At 45.2% G+C, this 16,026-nt stretch overlaps 1 protein-coding gene across 1 annotated transcript; it reads right to left on the reverse strand.

Moving 5' to 3' along the window:
• Window positions 1–3,464: 3,464 nt before the first annotated feature.
• Window positions 3,465–15,714, reverse strand: AMK2 (adenosine monophosphate kinase). The gene is made up of 7 exons (XM_087398705.1): window positions 15,460–15,714; window positions 15,259–15,360; window positions 15,051–15,179; window positions 14,833–14,967; window positions 13,008–13,154; window positions 4,225–4,299; window positions 3,465–3,961 (listed from the first exon to the last, which is right to left on the reverse strand). Exons 1-7 carry the CDS (start codon window positions 15,676–15,678, stop codon window positions 3,839–3,841), a joined length of 930 nt encoding a protein of 309 aa, XP_087254831.1. The 5' UTR covers window positions 15,679–15,714; the 3' UTR covers window positions 3,465–3,838.
• Window positions 15,715–16,026: the final 312 nt, after the last annotated feature.

Genomic DNA, 16,026 nt, shown 5'->3' on the forward strand with positions numbered 1-16,026 from the left:
CCAATTGTAGGAGGTACTGCAACCCAAATTTTGAAAAATGGAGGGAGAGAGCAACTGGACCAGAGAAGGAGAAGAGAGAGAGTGGGCAGGCCTACAGTAGGCTAGAGGACAAAAGAAATTTGTCCAAAAGGTCCCACAATGGAGGGAGAGGGCAGTTGGACCAAAGAAGAGAAGCAGAGGAGCAGAGAAAGGGGGCAGACCTGCAGTAGGCTAGTGGACAAAAGAAATTCGTCCAAACGGTCCCACAATGGAGGAAGAGGGTAGTTGGACCAGAGCAGAGGAGCAAAGAAAGGGCAGACCTGCAACACACCTAAGGAGAAGAGAAATTCACCCACAAGGGCCCACAAAGACATAAATGAGATTTGGGGATGATCTGGGGTGGGTGCACATGGGAGGGTGGTCAAGCATGGGTTAAGGGGGGGGAGGATGGTTTGGGTGGTCCCCACTGTGAGAGGAATAGCCAATAGGGGATCTCTGCATGCTTGCCATGCCTCCACCTCAACATATCATTGCCCCACACAAAGGAGCACTCTCATTGGTACACCTCAAATCCCTCTCTAATCCCTTGAAATTAGGAAACACTAACTAGAGGCCCTTTTGAGACCCCATTTCTCCCCTAATGAAGGGGAGGTGATGAGTTTGGAGAAAAAGTCCAAAAAATTGAATCCACTGTTATATATGCATGCTATGTAGAGAGTTCCCCAGGCTTAAGCACCTATAGTTTGATTGAAAGTGCATGCTTAAGTGCATATGAGTGATGACCCATAGTAAATCAAATATTCAAGTTGTGGTGAAAGCAAGACTTAGAGTTGTAGCATGTATCTCGTGAGGATTCCTGCCAAGCCAAGGATGAGTATAAAAGAGACCTTGAAAGTTGGAAGTAGTAGCAAGAGATAGCACAATTCCCATAATAGATGGGACATTCTCACCTTGGGAGCTATGGAAGGATCAAGGATCGCTTCATGGCCTATTTTTAAAGTATATTTACTAATTACTATCTTTTTAATTGATGCATTTGTTTTAATGTTTCTTTCCTTAAGTTCCTATTCTCTTTTCTCATTGACAAATCTTATTGATGCAAACTCATGTGGTTAGCTTTTGCCAACCAAGAATGAGTACTATGCGGATGCTTATGGAATAATACTTAGTATCTCTTCCACAAGCTTGATTTAGAGGGAGTGCATCTCAACTAGTCCATAGCAATAGAGGTAAGTCTCAAGCCTCCATTACTACCTTCTTTTGACTTATGAAATTTAATAAATGTTTCCATTCAACTTGCATACAGCCTACCCCATTTAGTACTCCATATCCACCATTGTTCTTTCCCTCACCCTCACCCTCTTCATGAATGGCCCAAGGAGGGGTGAGATGGGATCCTCTAAGGGTGATTAAGAAGATGAGGCGTATACGCATTCTAGGGTTATGCGAAGCCTCGAGGTGTTCACTATGTAAAAACCCATATAGCACGTCCATTCAAGGGCTATTTGAGAAACCCCTAGATATAGATTTTTATAACCTATATTTTGAGAAAAGTACCCCTTCTATATGGAACATCTTGAATTTTGAATTTAAAAATCCCTTGTGTATGTATAATTTATGTAACTCCCCAAGAAAACAAAACGCTTTCTATTGAATGCACATGATATCTTACATACTTTTAGTAAAATCCCTGATTGCGAAGCATGACACATTTGACCATGGAGTCATGGAAAACTTCTCTCAAGAGAGTTGAGCTAGTGCGAGGAATACCCAAATAGTGGAAAGCAAGGAATACCAACCCCCTTTTTGCCACCAAGATGCAAAGCTCCATTAGGCTCTTCTACCAAAATGTCTCTAGCTCACATGCACATATGGATTTATGTCATGCATCACGCATTACAATGGTTAAAGAATAGATGGATCAAAGAAAGGCATGAGGCCCATTAGTGTCGATTCTACTTTGTAGTTCTTATTCTATGACATGTATATGCATTTGTGCAAATTGTGGGGCTTGCTCTTGGTCCAAGCTTTAATGACTATCCATAGATGGAAGCAACGATCCAATATGATGAAATAGACAAAAGCTTATACCCATGTTTTTCTAGAAACCATTTCTTGAACCTTTTAACCTAGAGATTAAAGGCCAATACCTATTTGTCAATTTATCAATGTATGGGGGGACATACAACCTAGGGATTGAAGGCCAAGCTATCGCTATAAGCATGGATAATTAACTACCATGCCAACCCTCATGTCATCAATACAAGCCTCAAACCCTTGGATTGTTTTTTGCTATAGAATCCTCAAACAACACAAATACTTGATGTATATCTCTTAGTCTTGAAATGTTTATCCAACATTCTACTTTGAATGGCACTTTGCATCTTCTTCACATCACTCGCCCTAGCTTTCTTCCTTCTCATGCTCCAACTATTCTCTATTAATTAATTACCTTAACTCGCATCTCCCCCCCCCCCCTTTTCACAATTAACCTAATGTCAATATGCTTTAATCTTCCTCCTCTACGACTCCACTTCTTCTCCCACCTCCCTTCCATCTCCCCTCCTTCCGCCTCCCTCTCCTTCTCATTCTTCTTCTCACTTCCTCTCTCGCCGCTCCACCCTCCCCCCTCCCTCTCCCTCAACTCCCCTGAGCCCTCCCTCTCCCCCCCTCTCTACTCAACCTTTCTTCTCGTCTTCAAGAGGCTTTCATAACCCCCTTCTTCTCTACCCTCCTTCCCTCAATTGCCCTGGCCTTTAAATCAAGCTGCAAAAGCTTTTGGAGAGCAAAAGTTTCTCCAAGAAGCTCCGGCTACTCTCGAATCTTCCAACGATGTCCCCACACATCACAAATTAATTGCCCACCTTACCTTAATTTGCACACACCGCCCGAGTGCAAAGAAATTAATTAATAGGCCAATTTTCTTTCACTGGGAGAGCCTATTGATGACAAACATTTGTTTTTTACGAGTTAATGAGCCAATGAGTCTTCTTTCACAATTGCCACACTTCCTGACTTCATAATCTTTTCAAGAAATGCATCCACCACTCATTCATGAAGGGTGCTAATATCTTAATAACCCTCAATCTTAGCGAGTAGTATGGAAAAAACTTGATGCATTTCCAATTGTTGAAGAATGGCTTCTTTTTAAATAATAGAAGCCCAAAAGCGTGCATTAAAATCCTTTAAGTCATTTTGAGGATTGCTAACATGCATGTGTATCAAAGTAGCTCGCCATTTCTAGAAGCTTCCAACAACACGCCAATGTTCATGCTGATTGAAATAGGATCCTTACACACAATGGTGAAGGACAAAAATGATTGTGTTTTAAACAACTCCTCCCAATGCACATGAAAACCCTATTGCATAATTGAAAGCTAGCATACAATACTCTCCAACAAAACAGAACCAAAATAAGAATAAAATGCATCAAATTAGTATGAGCTTGATGACAACTCATATTAGATGCTTCTCTCAAAACTCTCTACATTTTTCCCATATTCACCTTACTACATACCACCATGCTTAAGGAGGCTCTTTTTCAATGTGCTTTTAATTCCTAAAGAGCAACTACAACCTTGCTTTATTCCACTCAATGTTGTTTTTACATTGAATACAATGGGGGTTTTGAGGATCCAAAATACAGATATTTTTATACTTTTCCAATTAAGTTGCTTCCATCATAAAAACCTTATATATGCCACAATATCACGTGCTTAACGTGCTTGATTGAGAAGCTCCATTATCAATTTCATAATTGGCTAAGATAACCCCCAATAATAGCTAATATGAGAAGGGTAGCTTGAATGGAAACCAATATCCCCAAGGCTTTTAGACATGTTTTCAGTTCCAAATGCCACTATGGTTTAGATGCACGACCACCAGCTGATGCAACCATTGATTGTGATTTGCTTTCGATTAAGTTGGAGAAAAGATTATCGATATCTTGGAATACCACTTCCTTTGGCCGGTTCCCATCAATCTATCAAATGACAAGAAAAGCACCGTAGGATTTCTTAAAAGATCAATATTACAAAAAACACAAAGACTGATTGACGTGTGTGCATGTGTCCACCCACAGGCCTACGTGCATGAATAAAGTGCCCATGCCCTCATGCTGGGTGTGAATGCAGGAATGCAATCCGTGCACATATATGCACGAAGCTGACTCATGGTGTATTCAAAGCGAAACAATATGTCTACATGAAAGCAAGCAAAAGAACATTCAATAACAGCCATATTTACCTTCTTGATAACATCTTTGTATGTTGAAAGCACATCCTCAACATTTTTTGAGTGTGTTTGGAGCCGTAGCTTTGCCTATTTCCAATATACAACCATTAGCTTTAACAACTAAAAGTTGATGAAAAAAAAACGAAAGAGAAACCAATTGTCACTAAGGGTGAAACAATTGTTAACACACCTTTTCAAACAATGGATATAGATTATGTAATATCAATTATCCTTTGAGATTGTTAACCGCCGCTGGTATGTCACATACATTCACACCTTCAATTATTGGCATTACAATTTTGAAAGAAACAAAGCATGAAAGAAGAAAGAAAACCACCGTTCTGGAAAAAAAGAAAGAAAAGGATCATATTGCTAGAACGCATACAAAGCCACTAACATGTTTGACTATGGTTGGTTCATTGTAGGGCATTATTGATCACATCTGCCAATAGTGGCCCACAACCACCACATCCTCAAAGAGACCTCTATAATTCTCATTAGAATATCCATAACAATTTGTGGGAGCTGGTTCAGGGCTACAAACAGAAGCCTGAGCATCCTAAGAGCTCATCAACTGAAACGCTGATTGGGAGGATGAATTTCAGGAGGAGCTCAAGGATTGGGAGGATTCAGCTTTGGTCAGGACCATCACAATTCAAGAATCACGGTAGTCTGCTATGCCAGGATCCCAACTATATAAGGCCAGCATGCCAACTCTCCATTAACCAAGGCAATGAAGCCTTGATTCCACAAACATCTAGGACCACCATTTGTTGTAACCTAAACAAGCAACCCTTCTCAAATCCTTGCCTTCCAAAACTACCCCTTTATATCCTTGCAAGCAACTATAAACATCCTAGTCCTTTGACGTTGCACATAGGGAAGCTAAAGAGCATTAGGTGAGCGAGCATCCCATATGTGTGGAAGGAATGCCTTGAACCATAAGATGAGCAGCTGAAGATGAGTAGGTGGTGTGAGTGTGATAAAATTGCAAGTTATGTAATTTGGTTGCATGAGCTTGGCAGTCAATTGGGTGACGTTATTTACCCGAACAATGACGGGGTCTCCTCTCACTTACTTTTGGACAGCTAGAAATCAGTTAGCCTTTAGATTTGACTTCTTCTTGCAAAGGTACTTGTCCTTCAGACATAGATCTACAATTCCAAAGGTGGTGTTCACCTTTGAGCTTCCGATACTTGTGAATCCTCTTCGAGGCTCTGATACTAAGGTACAAAACAAAGGTGGAGGTTGCTTGCTACAGCCAATACTACCCGCAATGGCAGAGTATACACTGAAACCACACAGTGCTATTTATTTATTTATTTAACTTTCTATTAATGGCTTAGAAACCAACCATACAAATAAGCAATCTGAAAGGTATGATTATGGGAAAAGAGAAGAAACACTGGTGCTTTAAAAAAGCCAGCCTATTTCCAAAGAACCCAGCTCACTACCTAGGGAATCTCTAGAACAGGGGCGAACAACCAAGGCGATGGTCTATACATCCAGCAAATACCTCACTTGACAAAAACATAAAAGATATCTGCATGCCAAGCCTTGCAGAAACGCTCCCGCCTTTCAGCGATCCCCCTAGATCCTGAAGTCCTGCACTCCAAAAGGGCACGCAGGTGTAAATGATATCTTTCCAGTTGGCTACAAGGACAGTTGCAAGGGAGCCTAAGGCCTCCCTTCACAAAACTGCAGCACGCAACCTGGATGTTTTAGGCAGTGCTGCTGGATACCGACTCCCAAACACTATCCTCTAGCAAAGGCAAAGGGTGTGGGCAGGAAGCAGGTGTCGCATCCTGTGCCTCTGTCCTGAATACCCGCTGGCCGTAGATTGCTAGAGAGACTGGATCAATGGAGAAGGCATGGCCCTCCTCTGTCAGTGATGAAGCCATCCCCTGGTTGCATCCTCTGGCTCCAAAACTCTACCTGCACAACAGGTGGCAACTATCAACTAGCCACATCTGATCCATCCAAGGGCCAATGGCAAACCTCCATGCACCACCATCCAAAAGAAATAGAAGATCTTCCATGGCCTACCGCTGGTCCATAGACATGGCCGAAAATGGGAGATGACCTCCAAGGGAACCTGCTGCTCTACCCATTGACGCTCTCTCAAGGGGGTCCAGGCTGCCACCTCAAAAGGGCAATTCCTCCTCCCTGCCCTACTCGTACAGGCCAAAACCACTTACCAGGACCCCACTGAATCTCCTAAAGAGAACGGCCCTCCTATAACCATGGGCACCACCACACCCCCTCCTACCCTGCCAAGACTGGAGCTAGGTCAGTTGCCCAAGCGGCCCAATACCCTGATCCTTTGCCACTCAAGCGAGTCCAAGGCCTCGTCAACCCCTAGGTTGTCTCGGGCTAACAAGGCGTCCAGCCCTACTCTGTAAAGTTTGCATCGATATATGGAGGCCCCTAGGGCCTCCTTTTATAGGGCAAAGACCTTGCCAAAAACTCAGACTGGCCTGCTCTTCCTGGCCGACCCAGCAGCCTACAAAACCAACTAGGGGCTCAGCCCCTGAGCCTATAAAAGCCCGCCTGGTTGGCTGGCTTGGACCACCCAACCAGGTCCCACTTGTCCTGCTTACCGACTGGGGCCCCAAACCAGCCTCATCTGCCCTCCAAACAGCCAACACCTGTAGCACCTCTTTTCTACTAGTTCCGCCTCTTGCTAGTCCCATAAAGCCATGTGTCGTTTCCGTACTTGCTGACATCAGTGCGAGTCATCCGCCTCTGTCCACGCAGCCTTGCTTGCTGGTTTCCCAGTGCATTTATGTCCTCTCCATATATGGACAGCATCTAAATCCTCCTTTGCCAAATCTGCCCTCCATCGTGGATCTCCTCTACCAGGTACTTCCAGACTCTCTCTGCTGCCCCCATGGCAGCCCCATGCCTACTCCTATCAATCTATGGTCCACCCCCCAATGCACTCCTCATATGTGGGTTCACAGGTGGGGAGTTGACCAAACCTATTCCAAGACAAGGGGGGTCCGAGACACTGCGCTAAGATGGCAGCGTCAATCTCGGGTGCATGTCCCTCTCATATAAGACAGTCCCCACCCTTGTGCCTCGGCCTCCCCAAAGGCGGCTCCAAGTCCCAAAAGAGTTGCCTGGTCACTATCCCACTAAGCCCCATCCCATGTGCATCCTTTGTCCCAGCATGAGTCCCCCCTGGTCCTGACCCTCCGGATGCCATATGAGTGGCTGCTGCTCAAACACCTTGGGCGCGTCAGACTGGCCGAATGAATCCTCTAGACAAGCGTTGCCAAACCCTGTGAAGGCTCCTCATTCGGACTTGCCTCTCTCGACAAGCGCTGCCAAACACTGTGAAGGCTCCTCATCAAGCGGAGCCCTTCCCTGTGAGGTGAGCCTCAGAAAACATCCACCTGTGGGACTGCTGCCATTGTCCTCCTGTATGGCGTATGTTCTTGAGAAGCTCTGAAGCAAGACCTTCCAAGGCTCAAAGCCAAGGGTGAGACCATATACCACTAGCTTGCCCCGAAAAGCTTTGCTCTACATCTCAGGATCAATAATGCCAAGTCTTCCTTGTGCTTGGGGAAAGATTCACTAAGAAAACCTTGCCCTGGTGTTCCTCGTACCGTCCGAACTTGCCCATAAGAAATTCCACAACCCATACAACCTCTACAAAAACACCAACAAGGGGCTATATACCAAGCCATAGCAAGGAGGACTTGATTGGCCACAAGGGCTCTGCGTGCTAGAGAGAGTTTGGCCAATCTCCAATACAAGATCTTGGGCCTCACACTCTCTAGCACTAGGGCAAACTACTAGTCTGTGGAAATACCAGTGCCCACCTGATAACCTAGGTATCTCAATGTGTGCCCTAGCGAATTCCACCGGAAGCCAAGTGCAGCCTCCCAATCCTGGATCTCCTAAAACTGTGAGGCAGCCAACTAATCTGGTCAAGTTAATCTTAGCCCCCAAGGCCAAATAGTATGTCTCTAGGGCTAGCTGGACTCCTCTAGGCTCTCCATCATACTCTCCTCAAAGAGTGCCATTGTCATCTGTGAGCTCTAAGTCCAATACATCCTCCTCCTGGCGATCGGGAGTTGCAACTTGAGCGCAGAAAGTACCACAGAGCCTCTGCCACCAAGAGGAAGAGGAAAGGGCCGGGAGACAGAGTACAACGGATCCGACAACAAAGCCTTTGTTGCACAAGGCAAGAGTCAAGGGCAAGCCTGACTACAAAAGAGAAATGACACAAACCTAATGATGATAAGGACTCTTCACATCAAGTGGAGGCAAGCATAAGAAATAATGCTTCTACTGTGACCAACCAGGACATTTTGCGAAGGATTGTAGAAAGATGTGGTAGAAATAAGGGAACTTTTCTTGGTGACAACTCCAAGTGTTGCTGAGATAAGGTATGCAAATCTTGGGATACAAGTTCATACGCCTGACATTGAGAGACGATCTTGGGGTATAAGTTTAAATGTCTGACATGATTCAAAGAGTAGCCTCTGTAGGGCTGTTTTGAAATCCAAGGCATAGCAAAAAAGAGTGTATTTTTGCATACCATGCCCGTGGCGCCTACTTCAAACCATAGAGGACCTTTTTCAGCTTGTATACCTTATTTTCAAAACCTTCAACCTCAAAGCCTAGAGGTTGGGTGTCATATACCTCTTCCAGTAAATCCCCATGAAGGAAAGCCGTCTTAATGTCCAGCTGGTGGACCTCCCAATGATGCACCAAATGGTCGTGATGCGTGAAGTGGGAGCGAATGTCTCCTCAAAGTAAACGCCATGTTGCTGGGCATAGCTATTCGCAACAAGCCGGGCTTTGTAGCGGTCAACACTACCATCAGCTTTCTGCTTTAATTTGTAAATCCACTAAGTGCTCATGGCGCGGTTGCCTGCTGGCAAGTCACACAACTCCCATGTGCCATTTGACTAACTTGCTAACAAGTCACACAACGCCCATGTGCCATTCGAATGAATGGAATCTAGTTCAGCTTTCATGGCATCCATCCATTCTTTGCAATCAAATGCATCATTATAACATAAAGGTTCCTCGTTGTAGGCTCTAGCAGTCAAAGCAACATGAAGCAAATTGGCATCCACCTCTAGTGCGGGCAGCCAAGGGCTCAGCTTGCTTGCTGTCCTGTAGAGTATCCAAGAGCCACCTTGGAACTTGTTTTTGTTGTCTAATGACACCACGTTCATCTGAAGCTGCCTGTCAAATAGCATGATCATCATGTGGCAGCAAATCAGGCTGAACATGGGCAATAGGAGGAGGCTGTGAACTGCTAGAACCATTTGGAGCCAGACCCCGCAAAGTGTCATCTGAAGCTGTGACGTGCAGTATGGCATCAAATACATCAGAGGCTTCAACTGATGGCCTTTTTTAACAATCCAGCCAAGGTAAAGGGGCATGCTCAGCAAAAACCATGTCTCTACTAACAATCACCTTGCCTGTGCTAGGCTGAAACAACCAGTATCCTTTACTATGTGAGTTGTAGCCAATGAAAATGCATTTGATGGCCTTATCATCAAGCTTATGCCTCAGTTGAGAGAGTACATGTGCATATGCAATAGATCCAAACACTCGCATGTGTGTCTTCAATGCTTGAGTGGGTGCTCAATTGATTACATAGTTGGCACACATGACAGCGTCTAACCAGAATTTATTGGGCAAAGACTTCCCCTTACGCATCCACCAGCCCATTTCCATTTTTGTTAGATTTTTCCGCTCTACAAGTCCATTTTGTTGCAGAGTGTATGGTGTTGTGCACTAATGTATGAGACCCCAGGCTGCTAAACATCAAAAAATTCCAAAGATAAGTACCCTCCTGTCAGTGTGGAGGGTCAAGAGTGTTTCCCCACTCCCATCCTCTGCTAAGGCAAGAAAATGATAGTGTTTCCCCACGCATTTTGCTAAGGCAAGAAAATTCTTGAAGCTAGAGAAAACATCTAATTTCAATTTCATGGGATAAATCCAAGTGAACTTGGTGAAGTCATCCCCAAAAGTAACAAAGTAGTAGTATCCTCCACATGATGTTGTTCGCATTGGCTCACATACATCACTATGTACGAGATGCAACTTCTTGGATGCACCAAAGCATCCCGTTATTTGGAAATGGGAACCAATGCATTTTTCCCATAATCTCTCATGCCATAAGTGAGCATCAGAAATTACAGATTCAGCAATGGCATTAGCTTATAACAGCCTGTTTTTCAAAGGTATCAAGGCGATACAGCCCAATGCCAATTATCATATCGGTTATCATACAAGGCACAACGATGATAGTCAAAAAGAACTCTGAAGCCATTTGTGGAGATGGCTGAAATAGAAAACAGATTCTTCTTGAAACCTGTAACATACATAACTTCCACAAGTGCCACTGTATCACCTGACACTGATGTGACCAGCACCTTACCAATCCCTTTCACAGGATAAGCTGCATTGTTTGCACAGGTGACAATGCCCCCATGAGGAGCATCACTCAAGGACTGAAATGAAGATTTGCAGGAGGTAATGTGCTTAGAAGCACCGCTGTCAAAATACCAGGCTGACTTTGAATCTGAAATAGATAAAGCTGAAGCATGCATCTCCGGATTGTAGTGGAAGGTCACAACAAATGCCCACTCTTCTTGAGCCAAGTTTGCTGCCTCATGAGGATGATCATGGGCAGCAGGAGCATTTGCAATGCAAGACCTTGTTGCTGATTTTTCTTCTCCGAAGCAATGCAGTTGCAGCTTTCAGAGATGTCATGGCCGGGCTTCCTGCAATAATTACAACGCTGCTTCTTCTTCCCATAAGCAAGAGAAGAAGATGATGAGGTAACAGATGAAGGTTGGGCTTCCTGTAATATTCTCCCCCCTTTGTGCCTTTGTCCCGATAATCAGTGGCAAAGGCCTGATCTGCATTAATAGAAGCAAAGCCCTGTTTTGACAACTTTTCTCCTCCTGCAGTAGTAGGACAACAAGCTGATTGAAGCTATAGTGGTTGGACTTACCCATGGGTGGCCCCCCCTCCACCTCTCTCCCACCTCTCTCTCCCACCCACCCCTCTCTCTCTCTCTCTCTCTCTCTCTCTCTCCCCCACCCCACCCCTACCCCTTCTCTTTCCTTCTCTCCCTTCCTCTCTCTCCCTTCCTCTCCTCAATCCCCCTTTCTATAATCTGTCCCCTACCCCTTTCTACACAAGATATGAGCTTGGAAGCTCTTGCTACGCACACATCAGGTGGGCACAGCGGAATAGTGGTCAGGGAGATCCGAGGACAGGTTAAAGGCTAATCCACCTGAGAGGAGTCAAGAGCAAAGGCGATTCAAGAGATTTAGAAGGACATCCCGAAAGTATGGCAGGAGGGGCATGGTAGGTCCCCAAATGCCACAGACCCTCTGCATTGGTTTGAAAAATTATCTAGGACAGGAGTTCCTCTCAAAGTCTTCAATGCAATAGGACCATGACAAGCCCTACACGATTTCCTTTAGCATCAGTTCAAGCAGGTTACTCCGATTAAATTGAGCACAAGGATCGAGACCCAAGAGGTGACGAGGTCTTAAGACTCAGTTAAGTGGCAGAGGATCTGAGAATTGGCCGACTGGGGCAAGCAATTTTGAACCACCCACCCCACACCATTTTGATATAAGCACGATTACTCAAGCTAGAGCCTCTGGTAATGGGAAGGCAGACCCTTGTTCGAGTTGCAGTGGGATCTAGGCTAGTGGTTTTGGACGTCCAGGGTAGTGCACTCCCATAAGGATACAAACCCAAGAGGCGACAGACCTTAGACTGAGTGGACTGGCAGAGGATCAGAGAGTTGGCCAACTGGGGCGGACCTGGACCATCCACCCCACCCTGTTTTGATAGGGGCACAATTATTCTAGCTAGAACCTCTCGTAATGGGAAGGCAGACCGTTGTTCGAGGTGCAGTGGGATCTAGGCAAGTGATTTTGGCCATCCAAGGTAGTGCACTCCCATCACGTGGCAAAATTTCCCTTCTTCTCCTATACCGCTCGCATTGGTAGATAACTTCAGCTAGACATGCTGGCATGGACCCCTTCACAAAAGCAGTACCAGCTTGAGCAGCACATGACACATGCCTCCTCACAGCACCATGGCTGGGGTGGACTGTGTCTCTCACTGCTAGAACCTTCTGACCATAGCTCACTAACTGTGGAGCTGTCTAGTGGCTCAACGGATTTGGTAGTGCTCTCTCAGGATTGTGGCCATGATGTAATTTACCTGATGGGACCTCACTTGCGGCATGCTAGCCTAGTTGCCAAAGGGGCAACATGCTTTTCCCATTGAGATGGTGTGAAGGCCAAGATTGGGAACAAGCTAGTGAGGGTTAGGGCTAATTTGGCTAGGGGATGTTTAGGCCTAGAGAGACAAAAAGGAGATAGTCCTCTCTCTCTCTCTCTCTCTCTCTCTCTCTCTCTCTCTCTCTCCTAGCCTTCTTGGCTACAAGCTTGCAAAGGCGACATAAACAAGGGTTGCCCACAAGATTTTGTGCTGATAGCTATTGCAAATGGCTTCATAGATGGCCACGGCCAAATACAGATTTTTCCACAGACATTGCTGGTCTCTCTTGGCCAAGTGCCAACCATATGACATCAATAGCAAGCCAAACAAAGTGTGAGAACGTCTAAAATTCGGCATCATATCGAGGTAGACTTCAAAAATTTGAGGTTGCAGCATGAAAGCAAAAATATCAGTACCAAGTTGTTATTGGCATATAAGCTAGCATAGCAGACAAAGCTTATAAGTGAACAAACTTCCATGAAAATAAAAAAGAATATAGAAAGAAAATCAAGAACCTGATATTCTGTGTCATCAAAACGTTGTGTCAACCTTCCTGCAATCTCTTCACTCTCTGGAGGTGAGTATTTTAGATGATAAATTTTCCCTGTTACAGGATCAAGCCTCCTCCCTACAACCCTATCGATAAGCACCTCATCTGGTACCTGTCAACAACATGAGACATTAATTCACATTTAATCTGATTACATAGCATCAAGAGCAATCAGTACATAGTTGAGCAATCAGAAGATTGCAATGCTGAATCATTATTAACAGGACTGTTGAAATATATTTCAAACCGGTCAGCACAAGATGCTTAAACAACACCCTACTATTACAAAGCAAACCACTAAAGCTATGTGTATTCTAGACTATGTATAAATGGATGCTCAAGTATGTGTGGGTGTGTGGATTTGTATGTGTGAGAGCATATTTTTATACTATGGTCTACACCAACTGTTGGGCACTGATGACATTAGTGGGGATGTCAGAGTAGCTAGTCCCTGCTTACATGTATTGTCCAACTGAACCCACAAGTCAAAAGTCCGTGTGTTTCCCCACCCGTCAACCTGCTCTTTTAGGCCTCTGAGTCAGCTCCCTAGAGTCGATTCTACCAACCTGCACTAGCTTATGAGTGCTCCAAGCTCTTTCACCCTAAAGGCAACCTTTGGGTGTTGGAGCCCCCACGCACAAGTAGGGAATAGACATTGTAGGTGGGGGAAGAGGATGCGTGGCAGGGAGCGCTGTTGCATGGGAGCTAGGGAGCTGGTGGCAAGGGAGGGAATAAGCAAAGAGTGAGGATGGGGGAAGGAAGTGCAATAAAGAGGGGTGGACTAGACTGCCGCCCCACATGTATTGCCCTTGAGATTCAAAGTCCAAAGACTGGCTTTAAAGTACTGTTTCATGGCAGGATTAGGCTTCCTGGCTTATCTTCCACGTGGAAGTCCCCATGTTAGCTTCCTTAAGGCCCTTGAGGGGTTCAAAATTGTCAAATTGACCTGTCCCACTTGATAAAGTGCCTGTGAATAGCTGCTTCTCCCCTAAGGTGTCCATGTTGGCTTGAGCAATTCAGATTTGGAGAGCACTCCCAGGCTCTAGAATACACATATACCTAGATGAATCCAGGAACATTCCCAAACTCATCCTCTACTAAAAACACAACATAGTGCAGTTTCAATCTCACGATAGTCACTCATAAGATTGAAAACCATAAACTCCATCTGGAAGGAAGTTTCCTTGCTCAGCTTTGAGAGTTTGAGTGTGCAAAAATAAAATTTTATTGCTCCACTTCAATGGGCAGAGAGGGCTGTTTGATATGAGTTCATTCTTCTAAGCCTCTAAAATACAGAGAGTTGTGGCAGAGACTCAATCTCCCTAGGATGATATTGCGATCTGGTCTACCAATGTTGGCCTACAAGATTGTATACCACTGTGAGATGCCATCTTGAGGTAGGTTTCTCGTTCATGGCACCAATGCTGCACTGTGGAAGTCTGTGCTATCACATCGTCAAGCTCTTGAAATTTTCAACACAAAACCTTGACAATTTGAGTTGGACGCTTCGTAGCCATTACTTCGGTAAGCAATCAAACGAGGAGCATAGAGAGATATAAAAGCTGCAGGCACAAAGGTAGTAAAGATTAAACACGAGGTACCAGTCGCAAATGCCATAGCGTTGCACTCAAGTGGAGTTTAACGCTTAATTGCAGACGTCGAAAAACTATTCCATCATCGGTCAGCAAAGCTACACATGCTGAAACCCCTCGCACAGCTAGAAACAGCCAATTTTTGTGCTTTTCAAGATGAACCGATCTACAACTACTTGGTATTGTGGTGACACTTACATCCAGTACAATGAAGACATCCGGTCTGATGCCGAGAGCTTCTATAGCCTCAGCTTGGGAAAGACTTCTCGGATACCCGTCTAATAACCACCCCTTCTCTCCAGCGTCAGGTTGACTTAGTCTTTCTTTGACCATCTGCAAAACCCGTGCCGCGGATCATGAACAGTCGGACATTTCACACTAAAGGGCAGACATCCTTGCATTTAAAATAGTCTTACGTTCACAATGATCTCATTGGGAACGAGCTCGCCCCTGGTCATGTACTCTTTGGCTCTTCTCCCATTTTCAGTCCCAGCCGCTATCTCAGCTCTTAGCAGGTCCCCTGCCGAAATATGAACAAGGTCGTGCTGCAAAAGAATTCAGCTCCACTTAATCTCTTAAAATAACCACAGAACTTCGGATGGACACAAAACTGCCGTGCGGCACCTTCTGTACGATAAGCTCGCACTGCGTTCCTTTTCCAGAAGCCGGTGCGCCGGATATCATTACTTTCAAGGGCTCCCGAATTTGGCTAGTCTCGGCTACAACCTGCATGGAGAGCGATCTTAAACAGGGGGAAAGAGTAAACGCAACGTGTTGAAATCTGGCGGTAATGGTTGGCAAATTTGAAAAGGATGGGATAGATACAAAGAAGAAGTGCGATTGTCGACGAGAGGGGGCGAGGGTGAGGGAGGAGGGAGGGATGGAAAGGGAGAGGGAGGGAAAGGAAGGAGGAGGAGATGGGGAGGAGAGATGGGAGGTGAGGGGGGGAAAGGAGAGATGGAGAGCTTGGGAATTCGTCGATTGAGCAGTTGTTGAAGAAGAAGAAGAAGAAGAAGAAGAGGGAGAACACCACAAGGCAGCCATAGAAGCTTTGCCCTTTCAACAACACTAAGTTTTTTGGCACTTTATAAACTACCCTCTCCTTGTCTTGTCTGCCCCCTTTACATTCCTCTCCCACATGACATCCATGCACCTCTCCCATTCGAGTCCCATCTCCATCCTCGAAGCACATTCCGGCAATGCAAAGCTTGGGCACGGCAATGGGAATGGGAAGATTCATCAAACAATGCTGCGGGAAGGCAGCAGAAGGCATCCATAGAGGCTTACCCGTTCAAAAAGACCAAGTTTTGCTCAAGGAAAGAGCCCTCTGGCTTTGTAGAGGCTCTAAAGCATTTAAATATATAACGACTAAAGTGGCACTCGGTCTTGTGT

Source organism: Dipteris shenzhenensis, chromosome 27 (assembly GCF_047967505.1).
Source record: "Dipteris shenzhenensis isolate YYH24624 ecotype China chromosome 27, Dip_SZ_1.0, whole genome shotgun sequence".
Taxonomy (NCBI): domain Eukaryota; kingdom Viridiplantae; phylum Streptophyta; class Polypodiopsida; order Gleicheniales; family Dipteridaceae; genus Dipteris; species Dipteris shenzhenensis.

What these genes read in the sequence shown, in the direction of transcription:
- AMK2 (XM_087398705.1), bottom strand. Translation starts at nt 15,678, where the DNA reads ATGGCTGCCTTGTGGTGTTCTCCCTCTTCTTCTTCTTCTTCTTCTTCT. An exon ending in ATGTCTTCATTGTACTGGAT is followed by an intron (nt 13,155 to 14,832) that starts GTAAGTGTCACC and finishes TGTTGTTGACAG; the next exon opens with GTACCAGATGAGGTGCTTAT. An exon ending in TTGATGACACAGAATATCAG is followed by an intron (nt 4,300 to 13,007) that starts GTTCTTGATTTT and finishes TATTGGAAATAG; the next exon opens with GCAAAGCTACGGCTCCAAAC.